Genomic DNA, 25,650 nt, shown 5'->3' on the forward strand with positions numbered 1-25,650 from the left:
GAGAGATCACATTCGCATAACTGTTATTATAGCACATTGTTGTAACTGCCCTTTTTTATGATTATTTACTGTTGTTAATCTCTTGCTGTGCCTAATTTATAAATTAAACTGTATTATAGGTGTTTATGCATAGGAAAAAAACCAGTATATGTAGGGTTCAGTACTATTTCTTATTTCAGGCGTCTACTGGGATTCTGAGAATGTATATCTTAAGGATAAGGGGGGACTACTGTATGAACTTACTTCTTTCTGTATAGCCTTCTGAATACACTTTACATTTTTTATTGCAATTTAAGTTTAACATAAGGTTATAATTATGATTATCAATGACAGCTCTTGGATATAATATAAAAACCAGACCTATATATTGTAGATGAACCTTAAGAAATGTGCAGTTTTATTAAATGGTACGAACTATTGTGTATTTTGCATCCTTAGGACTGCTCATGACAGGTGTTTTTTGTTGTTGTTGCTCTATTTCTGATTGTCAGACTGATGTCATTTCTCTGTTCACTGTAACCTCTCATCCCCTCTTCATTTGCTGCTTTGAATTTTCTTTAACCATTGATGGAAAACAGAAATTCTTATAGCAATTGCTTCTTTCCTAAGATACTCTTAGAAAGTGCATGTGTTATAAATGAGGATTTTTGTGCAATTTATTTTTGACTATTTAGCAATCACTTTATCTCAGTTTCTAGTTTTAACTATGTTCTTTTTCAATGAGATACTACATAGCTCACTCAAAATGGATTGCGGAAGCTGAATGGGAAGAATTTGGCACTAAAATGTGAACAGAGCCCTGAATTCAAAAATAATAAAACATAGGGAAATAAATCTCTAGTCAAGATTTCAGCAGATTTATGTCTCCAAAATTTTTTATATAGTTAAGCAAGAAAGAATCATCTTCTGAATTGAAGTTTCATGATTGGAAGCTTTGTTAATCTTGTCTTGATAATGTTCAAATTATATTTCCTCACTCATATTAGGTTTAACCTAGTATTTTTATACTAGGTTTAACCTTATAAAATTACTTATTTTATAAATAAAAATATTAAATGTTCTCAACATTATATGGTTCAATATAATATTATAGGTGAAGCTATTAAAAGAACTTTTAATGGTTGCCTTCAATGATTACCTGCTGAATTAAACAGATGCTGACAGTGCCACATACAGTGACAGTTATAGTTATTAATGTCAAAAGAGATAAACTAATGTAACACAGACTAATGAGCCCTGAGACTAAATAGGGTAAAAGGCAATAATAAGCTCAAGGAGAAATATTATTTTATTGCCTATGAAACATAAAAAACAGACTATTAATATATAACTAATACCATTGGATAATTTATACCATTATCTGTGATAGATGATGTGGTATTATCATAGATTAAGAGGTAAGCAGGATTCCCTCACTATCAGTGATATCCAAAGCTAATTCTGTAGTACTTACCCAAACATAAAAGGATCAAGAAAATGTGAGGAAATGCTAGAATGGGAATAGAATTTCTACCTTTCTTCAAGAGAAATGTATCTTTTGGAAAAAGAGATAGAAACTCTAGTTGACAGATAAGTCAGGATCTCTTCTCTATTTCTATCGAAAACATCTAAGGCAGTGGTTCTCAACCTTCTGGCCCTTTAAATACAGTTCCTCATGTTGTGACTCAACCATAAAATTATTTTCGTTGCTACTTCATAACTGTAATGTTGCTGCTGTTATGAATCGTAATGTAAATATCTGATATGCAAGATGGTCTTAGGCGACCCCTGTGAAAGGGTCATTCGACCGCCAAAGGGGTCGCGACCCACAGGTTGAGAACCGCTGATCTAAGGCTATATGATGAGGGTGGGAAATTGTGCTTTCTTGCACTTTGGGGTCAAAGCACATTAATTTGACAATAGTATTGTTGACAAAGAGGATTTGGAAATAAAGTTGTAAAAGATGAAAAGGTGATAGTATAAAATTGGATAATAAGAGGTTTTGATTCTAGCAATGATCTAGGTGGTTTCTGAGAATATGAAGAAAATTTGCACAAATTATTGTTAAAAATTTTTGAAGACATCAAAGAGCTACTGAGTCATTAGAATTTGTAGGACCAAAATCCAGTAAAAGTTGAAAGTAAAGAGGATTAAGCCTGACACTTCGATACATTTTTGATTTGCTAATGGCTACATAAACTTTGTGAATATACTAAAAATCATCACACATTTTAAATGGGTGAATGGTATAGTATGTGAATTATATCACAATAAAGCTACGGCACCCTGGCCGGTGTTCTCAGTGGTTAGAGTGTTGGCTTGTGCACCAAAGGGTCATGGGTTCCATTCCCAGTCAAGGGCATGCACCTGGGTTGCAGGTTCGATCTATGGCCCCTGTCAGGCTCATGTAGAAAGCAACCATTTTCTCTCACATGGATGTTTCTCTCTCCACTCTCTTCCACTCTTTCAATGGGAAAAATATCCTCTGGTGAGGATTAACAAAAATAATAAGAAAATAAAATAAATGAAGCTATCGCGAAGAAAACAGTCAGAGCTTTAATCATCTCTGCAATATTTCATATACAAAGTTTAGCATTCATTAAAAAATAACTATAAAAGTCAACACTGACTAGAAACTATGATAGAAAGACAGATAATAGAAAGAGACCCAGAAAAACCCAAGTTTTAGAATTCTCAGATACAGAATTTAAGATACATCTAATTTGATTATGTTATACATCTAATATACTTGTAATTAGAGACCTAGAAAAAGATGAGAGGGAATGGAAACGAAGCAATACTTGAAGAGATGATGGCCAAAATTTTTCCAAAAGTGATGAAGAGCATTAATCCACAGATTCAAGACTCTTGGAAAAATGCAAGAAGATAAAAACAAAATTGCAACGCCAAGGCACATAATAATAAAACTGCTATAGAAGGAAGAAATCTTAATAGCAGTAGAGGTAAGGGGAAGAGATGTGTTTCTTTCAAAGAACCACTGATAAAATTGACACATATCTTTTCAGCAGAAATAATGAAAGTCAAAAGCCACTGTCAAAGATTGCTACTGTCAAAGTGATGAAGGGAAACCCCACCAAACTGGAATTAGTAATTCTGCAAAAATGTTCTTCAAATATTAAAACATTTTATAACCAAAACAATTTAAAAGAACTGACTATCTGTACACTTACACTAGGAGAAATTTCGTTAGGGAGAAGAAAAATGAAAGTTTGAAATGGATAAAGAAATGAAAGCCAACAGAAAGGGTAAGTTAAAAAAAAAACACATTACTGTAAATAACAGAAACAACAATGATACATTTGGTATTTAAATATATGAACAATTAAAATGCCCCCAAACGATGGCACAAAGGATGAGAATTGATATATGCTCAATTGCATATATCTGGGAAGTTGTAAAAGTGCTAAATTCTATTGAGTTTTAACAAGTCAATAGTCCCCCAAATAACCCCTTAAAGAAGGGTAGAGAAATGTATAGTTAACAAACTAATGGGAGGGGGGGAGATAAAATAAAAATAAATAATTAAAAGAATTCAGAAAGAGAGAGAAAGAGACATGAAACAGGTCAGATACGCCCGGTTTGGCTCAGTGGATAGAGCGTTGGCCTGTGAACTGAAGGGGCCCCAGGTTTGATTCCGGTCAAGGGCATGTACCTTGGTTGCGGGCATATCCCCAGTAGGGGGTGTGCAGGAGGCAGCTGATCGATGTTTCTCTCTCATCTATGTTTCTAACTCTCTACCCCTCTCCCTTCCTCTCTGTAAAAAATCAATAAATAAAAGAAAAGAAAATAAACAGGTCAGATACTACAAAATAAATAGTAAGATGAAAGATTAAAAACCTAAACATATCAGTATTTACATGAAATATTAAGAGAGGCAAAAATGCTTTATTTAGTTTTAAAAGATTATTAGGTGGAATATAAAAATGTTATTTAAATTTTATAAGAAAGTATATTATTTAAATATATAAATTTGGGGAAATTGGACAGATACATGCAAAAAAATGAAATCAGACCACCAATTTACACCATACACAATAAAAAACTCAAAATGGGTAAAAGGCCTAAATGTAAGTTGGAAAATTATAAAAATCCTAGAAGAAACCATAGGCAGCAAAAATCTCAGACATCTTTCGTAGCAATATGTTTACCGATACATCTCCCAAGGCAAAGGAAACCAAGGAGAAAATAAACAAATGGGACTACATCAAAATAAAAAGCTTCTCCCAGCAAAAGAAACCATTAACAAAATGAAAAGGGAGCCCACTCTATGGGAGTACATATTTGGCAATGATACATCTTATAAAGGCTTAATATCCAAAATATATAAGGAATTCATAAAACTTAACAAAAGGAAGACAAACAATACAATTTAAAAATGGGCAAAAGACCTAAATAGACACTTTTCCAAAGTGGATGGCTAAGAGACATGAAAAAAAATGCTTTAAGTCACTGATCATGAGAGAAATGGAAATTAAAACGACAATGAGGTATCACCTCACACCTGTCAGAATGGTTCCCATCAACAAATCAACAAATGACAAGTGCTGGCAAGGATGTGGAGAAAAGGGAATCCTAGTACACTGCTGGTGGGAATGCAGACTGGTGCAGCCATTATGGAAAACAGAATGGAATTTCCTCAAAAAATTAAATAGGGAACTGCCATTTGCCCCAGTAATCCCACTTCTAGGAATATATCCTATGAAACCTGAAACACCAATCAGAAAAAAATGTATGCACCCCTATGTTCATAGCAGCACAATTTACAATAGCTAAGATTTGGAAAGAGCCCAAGTGACCATCAGGAGATGAGTGGATAAAAAAAATAGTGGTACATTTATACCAGGGAATACTATGTAGTAATTAAAAAGAAGGATCTCTTACCCTTAGAGCCACCATGGAGGGACCTGGAGAGTGTCATGCTAAGTGAAATAAGTCAGAGAAAGATAAGCATCACATGATCTCAATCATATGTGGAATCTAATTAAACAAAATAACTGATGAAGGGAGTGGATCCAGAGAATATGGAAGCATGAAATAGAGTGCAGATTCTCAGAGGGAAGGTGGGGTGGGTAGGAGGTAATCAACCAAAGACCTTATATGAATATATGCATAACACATGGACGTAGACAGTAGGGTGTTGAGGGCCTGGGACGGGTAGGTTGGAAGAGGTCAATAGGGGAAAAAAGGAGACATAAGTAATACTTTCAACATTAAAGATTTAAAAAATAAATAAAAGATTACTAGGTGGAATATTTAAAAAGTTATTTAAATTCTATAAGAAATTATATTATTTAGACATATAAATTTATTTATAAATTACTTAAATTTATTTAAATTATTATTTAAATTTCTTAGGGAAATCATTCCTTGCTTAATTATGGCTCTGAAACAGAAGATATGGATGGTTGACAGAGCTTGAGGGGAAAGTGGACAAGCAAAAATGAGCAGCGAAGAGAGACTTTATATGCGGATGAAACAATGAATAAGTTTAATTATGCTGTTGAAAGTTGCAGAGGTAAGGAGCAAAATAACTATATTGGAAGGAAACCAATTACATTGGGAAGCAGAAAAGTTGAAGGAGGTATAAATGGCCTAATCTTTATTGACTGGCAGAAATTCAGGGAAAGCATGCAGGGGAGAACAATTAAAAATGTGCCATAAGAGCCATTACCCCTGGAAGCAGTGCTGGGTTAGAGAACATCTTCATTATTTATTTCTTTAGCCATGAATGTGTATTACATTGATTTACATTTTTAAAAGTAGATGACTACACAAACACTTTTGGTAGTGAATTTTAAAGATAAATATTTTTCCTTGTTGATTATTACTTCTACTTACATTCTTGTTTGAAAGACAAAGGGACAATCTTCTCTTCATTCCTTAGAGGATGATCCATGTACACAATCAGGTGTTGGAGTCCTAGGGATCTCACAGTCTCCAAGGAGACGTTGTACATTTTAGTGATAGTCACCGGGCCATCTGGGTTCTATGCAAGGTATTCTTTTGGTGGATTAATTAAGACTTGTGATGGAAAGAGAGATATTTGAGGAACAGGTTTTCCCACAGCTGAGTAAGTATATCTAAGAAAATCTTCAGAGCCAATATTGGACTGGAGTTCAGATTTTAATTCAGATATAGCTGAGGCACAAAGGGAAAAAAAAAGAAAGAAAGAGAAGAGACAAAATTAAATATAGAAATATGTCATACCAGATTTCTATGATGGCAAAGATGGACTTCTCAAATCTCTCTCTATAAAAGCCTAAATGACCATTCAACCATTCAACCAGTAACTATGATGTGCACTGACCACCAGGGGGCAGATGCTCAATGCACAGGCATGAAAACATGGAACAGATTGATGAATCTCGGAGGGAAGTGGGAAGGGAGGAGGGTGGGTAGAGATTAACCAAAGATCTTATATGCATATTAGAGGCCCGGTGATCTGCAACTGGCAGTCCAACATCCCCCAAGGAGTCCTGGATTACGAGAGGGTGCAGGCCAGGCCGAGAGACCCCACTGGTGCACGAATCCATGCACCAGGCCTCTAGTTTGTATATAAAACCCAAATGTTAAAAACATGTCCCTCTCAGATACCTCTCATCACAATTAAAAAACAAATCTCATCATTCCTTTTCTTATATCCACTATCATCCAATTTAAGAACAATTGGTATCTCCACATTCACTAAACCTTAAAATTACATTATATAAACCCCACTATTTTAAATGTATAGCAACATAATGAGGTGACACTATGACACTATCGCTATCCCTTCAACATTTTGTTAATATGAAAATTGGGAAATTGTTACTCTCTTAGAGTCTTCTTTATCCCCTCTTCCTCCTTCTCTACTATTTCTTTTCCTTTTCCTCTCTTTCCCTAATGAAAATCTTGATGTGGTTCATTAATTTTACCCACTTGATTAAAGTCAGTGCATAAAAATTACATAGAGGGCAGAATAAATGCTATGCCTGGTTTTGCACTATGTGAAAATGGGCAACTTATGTAACCATTATTAACTTCCATTTTTTCCTTCTGTTTAATAATAATAATAATAATAATAATAATAATAATAAACATTCTTTCTCTGGACCTTAACCTTCATAGACCACATCCCCATGATTTTTACTCTACATAAAAAATTGTATACTTATAATGGTAAGGCAGATTTGTCCTTCCTGACTGCCATGAGGGAACACATTAAATAGACATTTGTAGCAGGCTTCATCTTCAAACGTCACTTTGTGGATAGTGATGAATGAGGAATTGGGTTCGATGGCCTTGCAGTGCAGTCGATCTATGTATGGTGGAAGAATCTTTTCTCCATATTTACTGCTATATGTGCCAATATTTTGTGGCAAAGAATCTTGGACCTTTTGCCAGGTAATTTGTACAACATCTGCTGGAGTTGTTAGATTGCAGAAAATTGTCACATTTCCTCCTAATACAGCTGTCTCCTTATTTTTGTGCTTTATCCTGTGTGGAGAACCTACAAATAAAAGCCAGTGTGTTATGCTAAGTAAGTCAGTCAGAGAAAAACAAATACCATATGATTTCACCTACATGTAGAATCTGAAGAACAAAATAAACAAAACAGAAACAGAGTCATAGATACAGAAAACAAACTGATGGTTGAAAAAGGGGAGGAGGAATGGGAGACTGGGTGAAAAAGGTGAAAGGATTAAGAAGTACACATTTTTTAGCTACAAAATAGTTATGTAGATGTATAGTATAGCATAGAAAATATAGTCAATAATCTTAGCTAATAAAAGAGAAACATGGTAATTAACCGTAACTTTACTACCCTTCCCATTGGCTAATCAGGGTGATATGCAAATTAACTGCCAACTAAGATGGCGGTTAACCACCAACAAAGATGGCGGCTAATTTGCATACGCCCAATGATGGAAGGCAAAAGGGGAAGGACTGAAGAATGGTGATCGGCAACCCAGGCGGCAGGCAAGAGCTGGGGGTGGGCAAAGCCGCCTTTCCCCACCCCCCAGCCAGTGATCGCCATAGGAAAGCCAGGCGGCAACCCCGACCCCAGGGGCCGGGGTTGCCAGCTGTCCTGCGTGGAGCGATTGCCATGGCAATCGGACGGCGGGAGAGCCGGGGCGCAGGCCAAGCGGCAACCCCGGACCCCCCAGAAGCTGCCTGCCCGCTGCCTGTGACCCAATCTGGTCCCGGGTTGCAGGCTGGCGCCTGTGTGCAGCCGCAGAAGCCGCCTGCCCACAGTGTGTGCAGCCACAGAAGCCGCCTGCCCACGCCTGTGTACAGCCACAGAAGCCGCCTGCCACCGCCTGTGACCTGATCCGGTCCCGGGTTGCAGGCCTGTGCGGCTGCAGAAGCCACCAGCCCGTGCCCATGTGCAGCTGCAGAAGCCGCCTGCCCACAGCGTGTGCAGCCGCAGAAACCTCTGGTGCCTGTGTGCAGTCGCAGAAGCCGCCTGCCTGCCACATCCCACTATGATCCACTGAGTTATGAGGCCAGAGAGCAAGGAGAACTTCTGCCCCTGAGTCAAAGTGGGGAGTGGAGGACATGGCCTCCCCTCCTAAAATCTCCAAAGGACAGAACCTAACCTAAGCCACATCCTCTGAGACAGCCAGGCAGGCACCACTGACCCTCTCTGCAGGCCGGGCCCCCCTCCCCCTTCCCCTGTCCCTGCACAGCTCCCATAGCTCCCCACTGGCTGAGTCAGGCACAACAGGTTTGCAGCCACAGGGGCGATTTAGCAGCTAATGAAAAATGCGCGAACGAACAAATGAAGCAGCTACTGCAGTGGGGAAAAGACGTTCATCAAATTCGTTGTCTCTGAGAAACTGAGGCAGCCAGCACAGGCCCCTGCACAGGATGAGGCTTCTGCTTCTAAAGAAATGTCCTGGGGTTAGAGGTGAGGGGGTGCTGCCTTTCCCATCTCGGAGCTCTAGGAGGAGTCTGTGCTCCCCCTCCTGGTATTCTTAACACCCAGAGACCCCTCCCCAGTTCAGGAAGGAATGTTCCACGCTGGCCGCCTCCAGAAAACAGAGAACAAAGAGGCACTTCTTGACTTCAAGCCTCTAAACCAGTGGTTCTCAACCTTAGCTGCACATTAGAATCACCTGGGAATCTTTTTAAAATCCTGATTTCTGGGCCTCATCCTCTGGAAATTCTGTTTCTTTGTTATGGGGTAGAGCCACAACATTAGTAACAAAGAAACAGAATTTCCGGAGGATGAGGCCCAGAAATCAGGATTTTAAAAAGATTCCCAGGTGATTCTAATGTGCAGCCAAGGTTGAGAACCACTGCTCTAAACAGACTTGACCACTGCGGGCAAAGACCAGCAGCTGAGAGGGGGCAGGTTCTGGGTGTCGAGGTCCAGAGCGTGGAAGACCTCCTGGGGGAGCAGTGGATCTGGAAGCCTGTGTGCTGGCTCAGAGACACGCCTGCCTCCCACCCTCCCCTACCCTGCACATAGATGTGCCTGGACTGGGGTGAGGAGGAGAAGGAGAACTAGAGTGTTTGTTGGCCGCCATGTAAAAAGGACTGTGACCCTCCCCTCCCACTGAGTCACTCCCTTAGGCAGCAGGAGACGGAGGGTCTGAGAGCAGCCACACAGCTTTGTGGCCGTGACCCAGGCACCAAGATGGTGTCCGTGCAATGGGGCTGAGGAGATGTCAGAGGACCTCACCCCAGAAAGCCCAATAGCTCTTTGTGTGAGAGAGAGAAGGTGGCAGGGAGGGAGGGAGAGAGCAAATTGGACTCAAGAGGCCTCAAGGCCCAGATGAGGAGAATATACCAGGGATCAGCATGGACTTGAGCTCTGAGGTGAGGGTCAAGGGCAGCTGGGTGGGGGCCAGCCCAGACAGAAGACTGAGGTCCAGATGTTCTTGACCCTGCTCGGCTCTTTGGCACCTCTGCCTGAGATATAAACTGTCTGACATGGAAGCATAACTCCAGAGAAGGGGTGGGGAACCTAAGTTAAATAATATTTTGTTTTTGTTTTTTCACTTGGCAGAATGGGGGCTGAAGTTGAAGTTAGGTTTGGTTACTACTAAACATTTCTTGCACACCCAACTGTGTGGTCTGAGTTTGCTGCTGACTATAAACTGAGAAAAAGTTGTAAAATGAAGTACTAATCTCTAGGGTTTAGGTCAGACCGAGGAGTAGTGTCACTCAGCTAGAAGCTGGCTCATGGCTGGCCAGTGCAGTGATGGTGGCAGGAGCTTATCCCACCTCCGTGGCAGCACTAAGAATGTCCAACTAACAGTTTAGGCCCGATCCCTTGGGGGCCTAAGCCTTTAGTCGGACATCCCCCAAGGGCTCCCTGGCTGCCAGAAGGATGTCTGACTGCAAGCTTAAGCCTGATCCCCCGGGGAGTGGGCCTAAGTCAACAGGTGGACATCCCCCAAGGGGTCCTGGACTGCAAATGGGCACAGGCCGGGCTGAGGGACGCATCCTCCCGCCACCCCAAGTGCACAAATTTTGTGCACCGGGCCTCTAGTCCTATATAATAAAAGGCTAATATGCAAATTGACCGAGTGGTGGAAAACCAGTCGCTATGATGCACATTGACCACCAGAGGGCAGATGCTCCTTGCACAAGCTGCCCCCTAGTGGTCAGTGCACTCCCACGGGGGTGCGCCGCTCAGCCATAAGCCAGACTCACGTCTGGCGAGCTCAGTGGCAGTGGCGGGAGCCTCTCTCCCACCTCCAAGGCAGCACTAAGGATGTCCGACTGCCAGCTTAGGGGAGCAGGCCTAAGCTATCAGTCGGACATCCCCCAAGGGCTCCTGGACTGCGAGAGGACTCAGGCCAGGCTGAGGGACCCCCCTCCCAGAGTGCATGAATTTCATGCACCAGGCCTCTAGTATTGTAATAACTATGCATGATGCCAGGTGGGTACTTGAATTATTGAAGAGGGAATCACTTTGTAAATTATGTAATTATCTAACCTCTATGCTGTACACCTAAAACTAATATAAAATAACTAGAGGCCTGGTACACTCAGGGGGCAGGGGTCCCTCAGCCTGGCCTGTGCCCTCTCACAGTCCGGGAGCCCATGGGGGATGTCTGACTATTGGCCTAAGCCAGCAGTTGGACATCCTTAGGGATGCTGTGGAGGCAGGAGAGGCTCCCGCCACTGCCACTGCACTCGCCAGTCATGAGTCCGACTTCTGGCTGAGCGACACTCTCCATGTGGGAGTGCAATGACCACCAGGGGACAGCTCCTGTGTTAAGTGTCTGCTCCCGGTGGTCGTTCTGCTGTTTGGTCAATTTGCATATTGGCCTTTTATTATATAGGATAGTGAATATCAACTGTAACAGAAAAATTTAAAAATAAATAAATAAATAATTTAAAAACTGGCAAAAAAAAAATCTGAAGATAGCTCACCAAAAAATATATACAAATGACAAATAAACATATGAAAAGATGCCCCAAATCTTTTGTCATTAGGAAATTGCAAATTAAAACAATAATGTAAGCCCACTATATACCTTTTAGAAAAGCTAAAAGTAAATTTTAAATTACAATACCAAATGCTGGTGAGGGTGTGACAAACACAGAAACTCTCATTTATTGCTGATAGGAATGAAAAATGGTACAGCCAATTTAAATGACAGTTTAAATGGCACTTTCTTTTTTTAAAAAATATATTTTTATTAATTTCAGAGAGGAAAGGAGAGGGAGAGAGAGAGAGAAACATCAATGATAAGAGAGAATCATTGATCGGCTGCCTCCTGCATGCCCCTCACTGGGGATGGAGCCCGCAACCCAGGAATGTGCCTGGTCAGGAATTGAACCATGACCTCTTGGTTCATAGGTTGATGCTCAACCACTGAGCAATGGCAGCCAGGCAGTTTGGCAGTTTCTTAAAAAACTAAACATACTCTTACCATATGATTCAGCAATTGTACTCTTAGGAATTTATTCAACTGATTTAAAAACTTATATTCACACAAAAATCCTACGTACCCAGCCATCCCACTTCTGGGAATATATCCTAAGAACCCCCATATACCAATCAGAAAGAATATATGCACCCCTATGTTCATAGCAGTGTTATTTACAACAGTTAGGACCTGGAGACAGCCTACGTGCCCATCAATAGGTAAATGGATAAAAAAAGCTGTGATGCATTTACACCATGGAATACTATACAGCAGTAAAAAGAAGCTCTTACCATTTGGGACAGCATGGATGGGTTTGGAGACTATTATGCTAAGTGAAATAAGCCAGTTAGAGAAAGACAAGTATCACATGATCTCACTTATATGTAGAATCTAATGAACAAAATAAACTGACGAACAAAATAGGTCCAGAGGCATGGATGTATTGAACAGAATAAAAGATCTCATTGTGGGGTGTGGGGGTAGGACAAGAAGCGATTAACCAAAGATCATATATGCATACTAGAGGCCCGGTGCATGGATTCGTGCACCTCTGGTGTCCCTCAGCCCGGCCTGCAGGGATCTCACCCAGTCCCGATGGGGCCATCAGTGCCAATTGGGGCCATCTCGCCCAGTTCCAATCAGCTGGACCCCAGCAGAAAGCTAACCTACCAGTCAGAGCGTCTGCCCCCTCATAATCAGTGTACATCATAGCAACTGGTCAAACGATCAAACAAACAGTCAGACACTTAGCATATTAGGCTTTTATTAGATAGAATTGCATAACCCATGGACACAGATAATAGTGTGGAGAAGATCTGGGGTGGGGTGGGAGTTGGGTGGAGGGGTATAAAATAGGGAAATTGGGACATCTGTAATACTGACAACAATAAAAAAATTAAAAAATGGGCAGAAGGGTAAAACACACCTACATACAAATGTTTATAGCAGCCTTATTAATAATCACCTTGTTAGTGCCTGCAGACCCAGGGGAAGATCCTGGCACTGAAAATGTACTTCCATGAGTGGATGGCAGGGAAATACAAAAGAAAGAAGCTGGCCACTCCAGCCTGGTAATTAATAGAGTTTATTAAGGGAGGCTGCAAAGTGAAATGGCTCCTTGAACCACTTAGCATGCACCAGAGAATCACAATGGGGAAAGATAGGGATAGTCATGTGTACAAGTATGTGACTGATATCAGGTACGGGAAATTGCTTTACATGCTTGGCCAGCTCAGGACAACAAGAATGTTTCCAGATCAAGCTTGTACCAGGAGGCAGAAGACGGGTGCTGGTTTATGTCAAAATACATGGTGATTAAGATCAAAACAGTCTTCAAGTGAGTTTCATGATGAACATTGTCCCTTTTGACTGGGTCCAGTTGTGGGACCCAAGCAGACTTCCTTCACACCCCACCCCTCTTGACCAGCTCTTAGAATTTCACATGCCTCCTCCTTTGCCAGGTACCCTAAGCAGTCAGCAGGGGCTTCAGTACCAGGGAGAGAGCTTGCTGTGTTGCCAGTTGACTGCATTGGAGACATATTCGGCAGCAAAAATACAGACACATGCAAGAAAATAGACAAATTGAGAGAAGCAGTCCAAGTATTAGTAATGATTTTTTTAAATATATTTTATTGGTTTTTTACAGAGAGGAAGGGAGAGGGATAGAGAGTTAGAAACATCGATGAGAGAGAAACATCGATCAGCTGCCTCCTGCACACTCCCCACTGGGGATGTGCCCGCAACCAAGGTACATGACCTTGATTGGAATCGAACCCGGGACCCTTGAGTCCACAGGCCGATGCTCTATCCACTGAGCCAAACCGGTTAGGGCAGTAATGATTTTTTTTACCATGTTCCCAAAGACCCAAACCTGTGTGTTTAGTAGTCAGCTTGGCCTGGGGGTTGGGTCACTTACGGCATTTACTTGGGTTTTCATGTGTAAACAAAGAAGAGCTATGAGCGTATTCATCTGGTGTAAAAACAACATTTAGTTTGGATGATGGCACAGGAGCCCCCTGTGAATCTGTAATGATACCTAAGGCCATCCTGCCGGGGCTGACTGGCGGACCCTGAGCAATGGATGAACAGATTACTCTAACACACATTTCTGTAAAAGAGAGGGCTAAGGCACTACTTGGCTATTGCCACCAAGTAAACCTGTTCGCCTGCCTCCTTAAGTTTTTATTGTCATAACAGCTTGAACTAAAATTAACCTCTAGATACAATCAGCAAGGTAAGCATCCTTGAGAAAGGACATGCTTCCTCAATGTCGGATCTTTAAAGACTAAACAGAGATTCTAGCAAAACACCCCCGGGGAATCGGACTTGTTTGGAAAAGTCAAGGTAGGGGCTGCTGCCTTCAGCAAAGTCCCCTCAGGGGCCCCCTGACCTTTCAGAGAATCCTCCTTACAGACATTCCAACCAAGTCCCGTGCTTCCCCCACACCATCCTTCTTTGTAGAACAGATTTTCTCAGTGACATTTTAATATTTCACAAGGACAGACTGTGGACTATCACTGAGAGTTTGTTGAGTAAACTTAGTCAGAGTTCCTATGGGGATGATTGCATCTTCCAAGAATGAGCCCATAGCAAGGAGACGTTTCCATCAAATTCCCCATCTGTAATGAAATACCACAGTCACGTCAGTCTAAGGTTGGAAAGACAAATACTTGTAGGGGCTTGAATGGGAGATTTTCTCCTTCTATAAGAATTACACTTGTAGCCTGGTCTTCAGATGTTAATGTGGCCCGAGCTTTAGGAATCTGGCCAGGCTGTGTAAACCATATTAAGTTGGCGAGGGGAGGTGGCACTATTGAGCCTGAGGAGGTGAATAGGCAGGGGGATATGCTAGGACCCCTACCTTCTCTCTTCCAGTGGTGCATATCCAAGTCCACCTATCCCCTGTTTCCTCGGGTCCTGATTACATCAGAATGACAGGATCCCACCAGGGACTGAGCAGTTCCTCCCCACCATGGCCGTGAAGCAAACGATGCATCTTAGTGAGATGTCCTATTACAGATGCCACTAAACAGCCCCCTTTCCGGGGACAGTAGGGCTTGGCGTGCTCAGTATCAGAGATCACTCATCCAGTGCCACTGTCGGGACTTTCGCTGTGTCCTTTGTTTTCCATATCTTGACCATATTTGGGTGTCTCAGCCCGAGTTCGTAATCTGGCATATAGGGCAATAGGCCCCATCGGTTGATTATTTAAATGTGTACACGCCTGGGAAAGTATCTTTGTCTACCGGGTGTTAGTAATTTTTCCAGTTAGTAATTTTTACCTGTTGTTAGAATAGCATTTTCCTGTTCCATCAACTCAGCTGCCTGTGGGTTATGTGAGAGGTGGAATTTCCATTTAATAACATGTTCTTTTGCCCATTCCTATGCATCATGCCCTTTGAAGTGTGACCCCCCCAGTCGCTATCTATTTGACAGGGGTACCCATACATAGCACTTAACTGTTCTAGTCCCTTTGTAGCGGCAGCTTGATCAGCTGGCTTACATGGAAAGGCTTGTGTTAAACCGGAGGCTTTGTTGACACACACCAGAGCACATTTGGAGCCTGTACTCAGTTGAAGAAGGCTATGTCCTTTTGCTCACCCCTTGCCAGTTGGGCACTTCAGTGGATGGCCCTGGATCCCCGTGGCAGTCATCTAGGGCCGTGGTCGGCAAACCATGGCTTGCGAGCCACATGCGGCTCTTTGGCCCCTTGAGTGTGGCTCTTCCACAAAATACCACGTGCGGGTGCACACGTACAGTGCGACTGAAACTTCGTGGCCCATGAGCAGAAGTCGGTATTTTGTGGAAGAGCCGGTATTTTGTGGAAGAGCCACACTGAAGGGGCCAAAGAGCTGCATGTGGCTCACGAGCCACGGTTTGCTGAGCCGCAGTTTGCCGACCACTGATAGGGCACTGTTTGGAACAGACAGGACAGGATGCAACTACATTAACCAGATCACTGCATTTTAAAGGCAGCCCTGCCTCCTTACTCATGTACCATCCCACTCAGGCACTCCAGTGCCCACTCTTCCCAATCTGTCATGTCAACTGACAGGTCAGTTGCTAATGCACATATTTTTGCCAAAGCATGCACTTTCTGGGGGTGTGGATGCCCTCTGAGGAAGGTCATAGAAAACAATGAGATCTGCCTCCCTCAGGCTCTTGTGGGCAGCCCAAATATTTTCCCACATCTCTTGTCCCCATAAAGGTTTGTTCATAATCATCCACCCCTTCTCTAACATCACCCGAGCCACGGGTCACTCTATTTAACACAGCCCAGCGGTCAGTGTACAAAACCCGGGTTCGTGTGTAAGGGACTAATCAGGCAGCTCTTAATTCAGCCCAGTGGCTACTGTGGTTTGCCCATGTTTCCATCCAGATAGTATCTGGGCACGGTTAATTGGCAACTGACATCCGGGCAGACAGAGCCATCAGTGTACCAGGATCCAGCAGAATTCACCCTATTCCTTCTTTACAGGTTGAAAGGAGGGGCACAGGGATGAGAGCAGTAGCATTTGGAGGCTCTACATAGTCAAGGGGACTTAGCAGTTGCTGCATCTCTAAAGACAGAGTACTATTTGACTGAGCACTCCTCTGCTGCAAACAGGCCTGCCACATAGTCTGTGTGGGAGTCTGCCCTGGCAGAGCCAGCCTGGTGGGACATGACCCAGCTCTTGATGGGAAGGCACATTCTTAATGTAACCAACAGTTCCCTGGTACGTGGCTCCACCTGCAGGAGCACTGTGTAAACTGCCAGATGTTGCTGTTCTGCGGAGATATTTCTGTTCTCTTCCCCTTTCCACAGTTGGGATCAGAACCGCCAAAGGGCACTATTTTCTATAATGTCCATCTCATGTCTCCTGGGGTAACCAAACCTAATTGAAATGGTAACCCATGTGTGAGATTCCAAGGGCTTTGATCTGTTTGACCAGTTGTTGTTTTTTATTTTATTAAAGGTGGCATGCTGTTCTGACCCCCGGTCCCATGAATGTCTCTCTCTTTGTAACTAAAGGGTATAAAGGATAAAGCTATTGTGATAAATGAGGTGTAAATGTTCACCACTATCCCCAAATCCCACAGAAGCTTGTACCTTTCTCACATTTTTTGGTATGAGGTAGGCTCATACTTTATCTATTTCAGCCTCAAGCACAACCTGGATCTCACCCAACTGAATGACTCCCAAGAACTTTACTACAGTTCCTGATCCTTGGGTTTTTTCCAGATTCACTGCCCAGCCCCTTTCCTGTAGGTGGTCCAGCAAGGCCTGCAGGGTTTTCTACAGTCAAGGCAGATCTTCACAGGTTAACTTTATATCAGCAATGTAATGGGCCCATTTCACTGGGGCTGGGAAAGAAAACAATGACAAATCCCCGGCCACCACTTCACAGGATGTGGTGAGGAAAGCCCATCATTGCTCCTTCCAGGTAAAGGCTAATTGATATTGGGACCCATCAGCTGGGGGTATGAGAAAAAAAAAAAAGCATTGGCTAAGTCCTGCACAGCATATGTTCCTAGGACCACCTACTATAGTGGCAATATTAGGCACAGCCACATGAATAAGGGGCACTATCCTATTGAGCTCCTTGTAATTTATTGTCATTTTTCAAGAGCCCCTTGGGCTGTTAAAGGCCCTGTGTGCAGGATGCACAATGCCTCACTTAGGGGAGCTCTTGGGTAGTTTCCCCTATTTCCTTATGTGTTCCAGGTGATCATGTTTAACTGTCACCACTTTTCCCTCTGGTGGCAAACGAACTGCCTCCCAATTGGCATTGCTCTCTGATTTAATTAATTCTAGTCATAGGCAGAATCCTCAATACAGGTTTATAAAGTCTTGCCTTGCAAGATATTTGATGCTCAATATGTTTTCCAGAATTGGGGAGATGAAGACATACTCCCAATGGGGGAGAGTACCCAGTTTGCAGAACCAGGAGAAAATTTTTGACCATTACATACTAGTTTCCTTAGCCATTGATAGCAATGAGGGGGCAGGGAATTGCTGAGGATTTCCATATATTAGAATGCATTCAGCACCAGTGTCAACTCAACCAAAGTAGTTACCCTGTGTTTATTTCTGTGGGAACCAATAGATGATGAGTTCCTCATGAGGCCTCTGATTGCCCACAGTGGCCTCCACCTGAGGACAATCTTAGCCTTCATCCTATACTGGCTGGGGCCAGGGGTTCAGGAGCAGAAGTAGGGTTAAGAAGGTGAGCCACAGGGGATTTTTAGGACAATGAAACAATTCTGTATGAAAGGGTAATGGCCAATAAGTGACATTATGCATTTGTCAAAAGGTATAGAGTTTTACAATACATACAGTGAGCCTTAGTTATACAAAATTTTAAAAACCCATTTAAGAGACTGTGGATCCCAAGGAATGAAGACTGAAACTTGAAAATCTAAGTGTATTACAAATGTATCCTATGAAATACAATGAGGCATCCAACCAATGTAAAATGAAATCTCAGAAGGCTCCTCTAAATCTGTCGGGGTGTCTTCTGGGGGAGCCAATGGTATCAATGGCTTTAAAGCTTTCCATAACCCCACTAGCACTGCATTAGGCTGACAATCAATCAGTTCTTTCAGGGTGCCCGTGGCAACCAGATGGTGCCAGATTTGCTTTCAGGTTATTCTCACATGGCCTTTCTTCCCTGCTGACAAAGTAGATGGGTTGGCCATCTACTTCTATGTGGGGAGGAGTGGCCCATATGTTAGACATGTGTCGACCACAGTGAGAGTATAGGGCCACCCGAAAACACCAGCTGGCCTCATGTATTTGTTTGAAGAACTGCACATTGCACTCTGCAGCAAGAAAGGAAAGCACATGGCCGCAGCTGTCGGCTAGCCCGTTTCATGGGTGTGTTGATTGACGGCTGATGCCCAGCAAAAGGCAGAAGCCAGGGTTAGGAAATTGGAGGCAGATCTAAGGGAAACACACCAGAAATAAACACAGGGTAACTACTTTGGTTGAGTTGACACTGGTGCTGTATGTACTGTAATGCATGGTAATCCTCAGAAATTCTCTGGCCCCCTCAGTGCTATCAATGGCCATGGAAGCTAGTGTGTAATGGTCAGAAAATTTCCCCTGGTTCTGCAAATTGGGCATTCTCTCCCACTGCCCCCTTTACTTTCACTCTGTCTGAGTTCCAATTCCTTCCCATAGCTTGGATGTTCTCTGGAGACTGGTGTGTTTCCCCTAGATCTGCCTCCAATTTCCTAACCCTGACTTCTGCCTTTGGCTGGGCATCGGCAGTCAATCAACCCATCCATGAGATGGGGTAGCCTACAGCTGCGGCCATGTGCTTTTCTTTCTTGCTTGCATAGTGCAATGTGTAGTTCTTCAAACAAATACATGAGGCCAGCTGGTGTTTTGGGGGTGGCCCTATATTCTCACTGTGGTCGACACACATCTAACATATGGGCCACTCTTCCCCACATAAAAGTAAATGGCCGACCCACGATTTCCCCCATAGATGCCTCTTTCCCAAGGCCCATTTCTTCCGTCTCTTGCCTGGATCACCAATTGTTAGTACACGGTCACCCAGGGAAAGGTCCCAAACTGAAAATCTACCTCCTAGGGCAAGAAAAGACCGAACAAAGGCGGGCCACTCCAGTCTGGTATTTAATAGAGGACAACTTACTTATGAGGCACATCTTGGGTGGCTGCAAGAAGAAATGGATTCTGAAGATGTTAAGCAGACACCAGGGAATTATATAAGGGGCAGGGAGAGAATAGTGTACTAGTCTGTAACCACTACCAGGTACAGGAAATTGCTCTACATGCTTGACCAGGCCAGAACAACCAGATTGTTTTCTGGATCCAGCCTGTACCAGAAGGCAGGAGAGGGATGCTGGTTTGTGTTAGAACACAAGTGATTAATATCAAAACAGTCTTCAAAGGAGTTCCTTTTAACCCAGGTCTAGTTTGCAAGTCAGACTGCCCTGAACAGTCTCTCCTCCACACACCAAAAACTGAAAGCAACCAAGATGCCTTCAATAGGTGAATGAGTAAACAAACTGCATGTCTGTACAACAGAATATTATTCAGACATAAAAAGAAAGGAGTTACCAAACTACAAAGAGACATGGGTAAATCTTAAATGCATATTGCTAAGTTAAAAAAGCCAGTCTAAAAGGTCTACATACCCTCTAATTCCAATTATATGCCATTCTGGAAAAGGTAAAAATATAGAGACAAAAATATATCAGTGGTGCCCAAGGGGTCAGGGGCAGGGAGTAGGGTTGAGAAGGTGAACCACAGGGGATTTTTAGGACAATGAAACAATTCTGTATGAAACTTTAATGGCCAATAAGTGACATTATGCATTTGTCAAAATGTATAGAGCTTTACAATACATAAAGTGAACCTTAATTATACAAATTTTTAAAAACTCATTAAGAGAATGGGAATCCCAAGGAGTGAAGACTGCAACTTGACACTCCCATGGAAACATAAAAGTTGATAGTCTGTACACTTTATAGAATGCAATTAGAATGGCATCTTACCTGTGCTGGTCTTCCTCCCCCAAATCCATAACCCTAGTCTAATCATAAAACAAACAAACAGCACAGCAAAGGAAACCATCAACAAAACAAGAAGACCCACTACATGGGAGAACATATTTGCCAGTGATACCACCAATAAGGGTTTAATCTCTAACATTTACAGGGATCTCATGAAACAACAAAAGGAAGATAAACAATCCAATAAAAAATGGGCAAAGGACCTAGATAGACACTTTTCGAAAAAGAACATACAGAAGGCCGAAAGACATATGAAAACATGCTCAAAGTCACTAATCATCTGAGAGATGCAAATCAAAACAACAATGCGTTATCATCTCACACTTGTCAGAATGGCTTTCATCAACAAATCAACAAACAACAAGTGTTGGAGAGGATGTGAAGAAAAAGGAACCCTTCTGCACTGTTGGTGGGAATGCAGACTGGTGCAGCCACTGTGGAGAACAGTATGGAGCTTCCTCAAAAAACTAAAAATGGAACTCCTATTTGACCCAGTGATCCCACTACTAGGAATATATCCCAAGAAACCAGAAACGCCAATCAGAAAGGACATATGCACCCCTATGTTCATAGCAGCACAATTCACCATAGTTAAGATTTGGAAACAGCCTAAGTGCTCATCAGCAGATGAGTGGATTAGAAAACTGTGGTACATCTACACAATGGAATACTATGCTGCGATAAAAAAGAAGGAACTCTTGCCTTTTGCAAAAGCATGGATGGAACTGGAGAGCATTATGCTAAGTGAAATAAGCCAGTCAGAGAAAGATAAATACCACATGATCTCACTCATTTGTAGATTATAGAGAACAACATAGACTGATGAAAAGGGACAGATCCAAAGACTGAGAAACAGCGATCAGGCTATCAATCCCCAGAAGGAAAGTAGGGGAGAGAGGGGGTAAGGGGAAGAGATCAACTGAAGGACTTGTATACACGCATATAATCCAAACCAATGGACATGGACAGCAGGGGGATGGGAGCATGAGTGTGCAGGAGGGGGAGAGAGGTTGGGGGTTAATGGGGGGGATGAAGACACATTTGTAATACCTTAACTAATAAAAAAAAAAGAAAAGAAAAGAAAAAATAAACAAACAAACAAGCATCAGACAAATTCTAATAGAGGGTAATTCTACAAAATACTTGACCAGTGCCTCTCAAAACAGTCAGTCATCAATAACAGGGAAATTCTGAGAAACTGTCACAGTCAAGAGGAGCCTAATGAGACATCCTGTATAATAAAAGGGTAATATGCAAATTGACCCTAACAGCAGAATGACTGGGAATGACTGGTCACTATGACACACACTGACCACCAGGGGGCAGCTCTTGCATTGAGCATCTGCCCCCTGGTGGTCAGTGTGCTCCCACAGGGGGACCTCTGCTCAGCCACAAGCCAGGTTGATGGCTGCCAGCACAGAGGTGGTGGCAGGAGCCTCTCCTGCCTCCTCAGCAGCACTAAGGATGCCCTACTGCAGCTTAGGCCTGCTCCCCACTAGCAAGTGGACATCCCCCGAGGGCTCCCGGGATGCCAAAGGGATGTCTGACTGCCAGCTTAGGCCCAATTCCTCAGAGAGCGGGCCTAAGCCAGCAGGTGGACATCCCCCAAGGGGTCCCAGACTGAGAGAGGGTACAGGCTGGGCTGAGGGACCCCCCTGAGTGCACAAATTTTTGTGTACCAGGCCACTAGTGTCAAATAAAGATAATGTGGTATCCTGAAAGGGATCCTTAAATAGAAAAACATTAGGTAAAAACTCAGAAAATCTCAATAAACTGGCACACATAAACCAAGTACTAAAAATTGCCCATCTGACAAAAGAAACAGATACAATTTTGATTCATTCCCACTAGATGGCTATTGTTTTATTGGTTGTTGTTGTTTGACAATCTAAGGGAAGAGAGGTCAGTGTCCCTGACTAAATAATCAGGTATTGCATGTTTTAAAAATTCCTGTGGCACACCAGTTGAAAACTGCTGTTATACAGCAATCACATTGAATGGACTACATCTACCCTCAGCAAAATGCACTTCATCATTATTTGTTCACATTCTTGTCTTCCCCACTAGAGGCTGAGTTACTTGAAGACAAAACCAGGCTTCTCCATTTTGCATTTTATGTGCTGAAGTAAATTAAAGATAAGTAACATGAGCATACTGGTTTCCTCTACTTGTCACACTCCTTTTGTCCTCAGCATATGTCACCCCTCATCCAACCTTTGATTAAACCATCTAATTGAATTCAAATGATACTTCCCCCAGGAAAAACTCCTTAACCAGAAGTTATCATCATTTCTTTTTCTCTGCTGAATTCCTACATAACATTTATCATTGCCTTTACCATGGACCAAACTGGCTTTACATGGTTTTGAGTTAAATATCTTTAATCAAATCATTTTAAATGACTAGAAAATAACTGAATATTTATTAAGTCCTTAATGTGTCTCAAGAGTACCTCAATTTGTACTGATAAGCAAACACACCAAGGAAATAACAAAATTGACAATATAAAAAAAAATTCTTAATGACCACAAATAGCCACAAAAACAAGTCAGACTCTAACTTAAAAGGCAAATGGACTGCAAGAAGTAACACAGAACTAACTAACTAACTAACTAACCAACCTGCAAAGAGCTCATTTGCCCCCAGCAGGTTTGCGGTCTCCTCTCTAGTTCGAGCTCCTTGGGCTCACTTCGGAATCAGTGCTTATTTCCTTCTTTCATTCTCCATTTGCTAAGTCACTGCTTTAATTATGCTCAACTTAAACAGTGTGCTGATTGCTAACAACTTGGACAGCTGACTGACACATAAAGCCGAACATATTGTCCTGGTCACCTAACTATATAAAAGTAAAAAAGACCATACAGCCTGGTGTTTATTCACCATTGATTCCCAAATTAATGCATTTGAGAGGAAAAAAAAAAAAAAAAAAAGAAGGAGAACCAAGATGGCGGCGATATAGGCAGACGTGTCCCAGGTCGTGTCCCGGAGCAAATGGAACGAGCAGCTGAAGCTAGTAACACTCACACCGAATTGGCGAAATTGCTCAGCTGGTGAGAGGGTTTACAGCCGGGAAGAGCAGAACTCCCCTGGTAAGGTAAAAAAAAAACCAGGGATTTGGGCAGGAAAGTTTGCCAGACCTCTGAGCCCAGAGAGTCGGAGGGAGACCGCGTGGCAGACAGCCGCGTCCCTTGGGACAGGCACAGCCCCTGACGGGGGGAAAGGAGAACCTCGGGATTCCTGGCGCCGCCAGGGAAATTGAGAGCTGGGTTCTGTGATCACGGAGGACTGAGCCTAAAGGGGGCAGCCTGAAGAGCTGACCTGACCATGCAGTCCCGGTAAGAGAAGAAGCTTACAGAAACCAAGCCTTCCCCGTTTCCGCAGCCGGCGTTTGTTTGTTTGTTTTCACTGAATCCTGTTCATGGGACATTTCGGATACAGACACTCACCTGTGCTGAAGAGAGGGAGAGTGTGCTGGGGAGTGGAATCTGGGGAGAGACTGGGGAAAGAGGGGGAGCCGGGAGAGGTGGTAGTGAATTGAGTGCTGAGACACCCCAGAGCCTGGGACTGGGGCAGCCACCCACTCCTGAGAGGGAGTCTCCTCCCCCCAGCCCCCAGGCAAGGAGCACAGCCACACCCAGATTCCACCCTGTACGAGATCAAGGATTAAGATAACCTGATCAGTCCCTGGGAGTTAACAGGGTCTGGCCTATAGGGGGATTTTCAATCCCAGTAACTAACTATTACGCAGTCAGCTCTGGGCAGTGAACTTCCACTGGACAGAGAGGCCCTATAGCCTCAGAGGCCAACCCCAGAACACTGCCACCCAGAGGCTGACCCACAAACTGACTCTTTGCTAAACACAAAATAAGGCAGTCTGGGAAATAAATGCGGCATGCTTTAAAATAAGGACTGTGGTTTACAACACAGAGGAACAGTATATCGCAGGGAAACTCAACACTCTCCTGAATACCTGGAAGGTCTAAGGCGAGCCACACTGAAGAATAGAAGAAACGAAGGACCTTCACTACTGCAATTTTTTTTCTTTTTTCACTTTTTAACTAAGAAACCAATTTTTTTTTCATTCTTTTTTTTTCTGTTCTTTTTTTTTTCTTTTTTTCTTTCTTTTCTTCTTTTTCCATCACCTGATTTTACCCTTTTAATTACTACCTTCTTATTTTTAACCAGTATTATTACTGCTACCATTTTACCATTTTTTAAAGTGCCATTTTATTTTTTCTTTATTTTATTTTGGGATTAGTGTTCACCATTCTATTTTCATCATTATATTATTGGTTGTTTCTAGTTTGCATTCATATCCAGGGAGCTGTTGCTGGAATTTGTTGGGATTAATGGCTGTTCTATAGGAGTATTCTCCTCATATAAAAAGTCTCTTCCCTCTTCCACTTCATTCTCTCTTTTCGCTCTTTTTTTTCTTTTCTTTTCTCGCTTTTATTTTCCCCCTTCCTTTTTCCCAATTTCATTTTTGCACTCCCTTTTTTTGGTCCCTACTTTTCTTTTCCTTTTTATCTTTTATCTTTTTCTCTTCCTTCTTCCTTATCCCCTAATTCTCTTAATTCAGGTGGTCACCTTTAATTGGGGTTATTAATATCGTGAATATATTTGTGTATAGTGCCTGGTACGTGGTGCCTTGTTGTGTTGTATTTTGTGCCTTTAAATCAACGCAGCAGATCCAAGCAACAGCAACCTCCTGAGCACCTCATCCTCTGCTGAGGAACAGCAGCTGTACGTGAAACCTCGCCCCACCAGCCGGAAGAGCCACCACAGCTGTGAACAGCACCCACCAGAGGAGCTGCTGCCAACTGAAGAGCAGCTGCTACCACAACCGCCCGAAGAGCAACCACAGACCAAGGAGTCACTGCCACCAAGGGAGCAACCACTGAACAACTCAACGTCTAGATATGTCAGTGAGATCAAACATGGGTAGACAAAGAAACCCCCAAAGGAAAGAGAAGGAGGACTCTCCAGAAAAGCAGCTAAGTAATACAGAGGCATGCAACATGACAGATAAAGAATTCAGAATAAGGATCCTAGAGTGCATAAACCGGATGGAGGAAAAAATCGACAACCTCTGCAAGAAGCAAGAAGAAACAGATGAAAAAATCGATAACATATGGAAGAAGCTAGAAGAAACAGATGAAAAAATCGATAACATATGGAAGAAGCTAGAAGAAACAGATGAAAAAATCAACAACCTAAGTAAGACCCAAGAAGAAATGAAGAGTGATATAGCTGCAAT

At 42.7% G+C, this 25,650-nt stretch overlaps 1 protein-coding gene across 1 annotated transcript in view; it reads right to left on the bottom strand.

The window, feature by feature from the left end:
• Window positions 1-25,650, bottom strand: part of LOC132229611 (OX-2 membrane glycoprotein-like) — a 41,823-nt gene that overhangs the window by 10,402 nt on the left and 5,771 nt on the right. Inside the window, 3 exon segments of the mRNA XM_059686168.1 lie at window positions 5,839-6,138; window positions 7,151-7,489; window positions 20,376-20,413. Coding sequence (XP_059542151.1) covers window positions 5,839-6,138; window positions 7,151-7,489; window positions 20,376-20,413 — 677 coding nt within the window.

Source organism: Myotis daubentonii, chromosome 3, assembly GCF_963259705.1.
Source record: "Myotis daubentonii chromosome 3, mMyoDau2.1, whole genome shotgun sequence".
In the NCBI taxonomy this organism is placed as follows: domain Eukaryota; kingdom Metazoa; phylum Chordata; class Mammalia; order Chiroptera; family Vespertilionidae; genus Myotis; species Myotis daubentonii.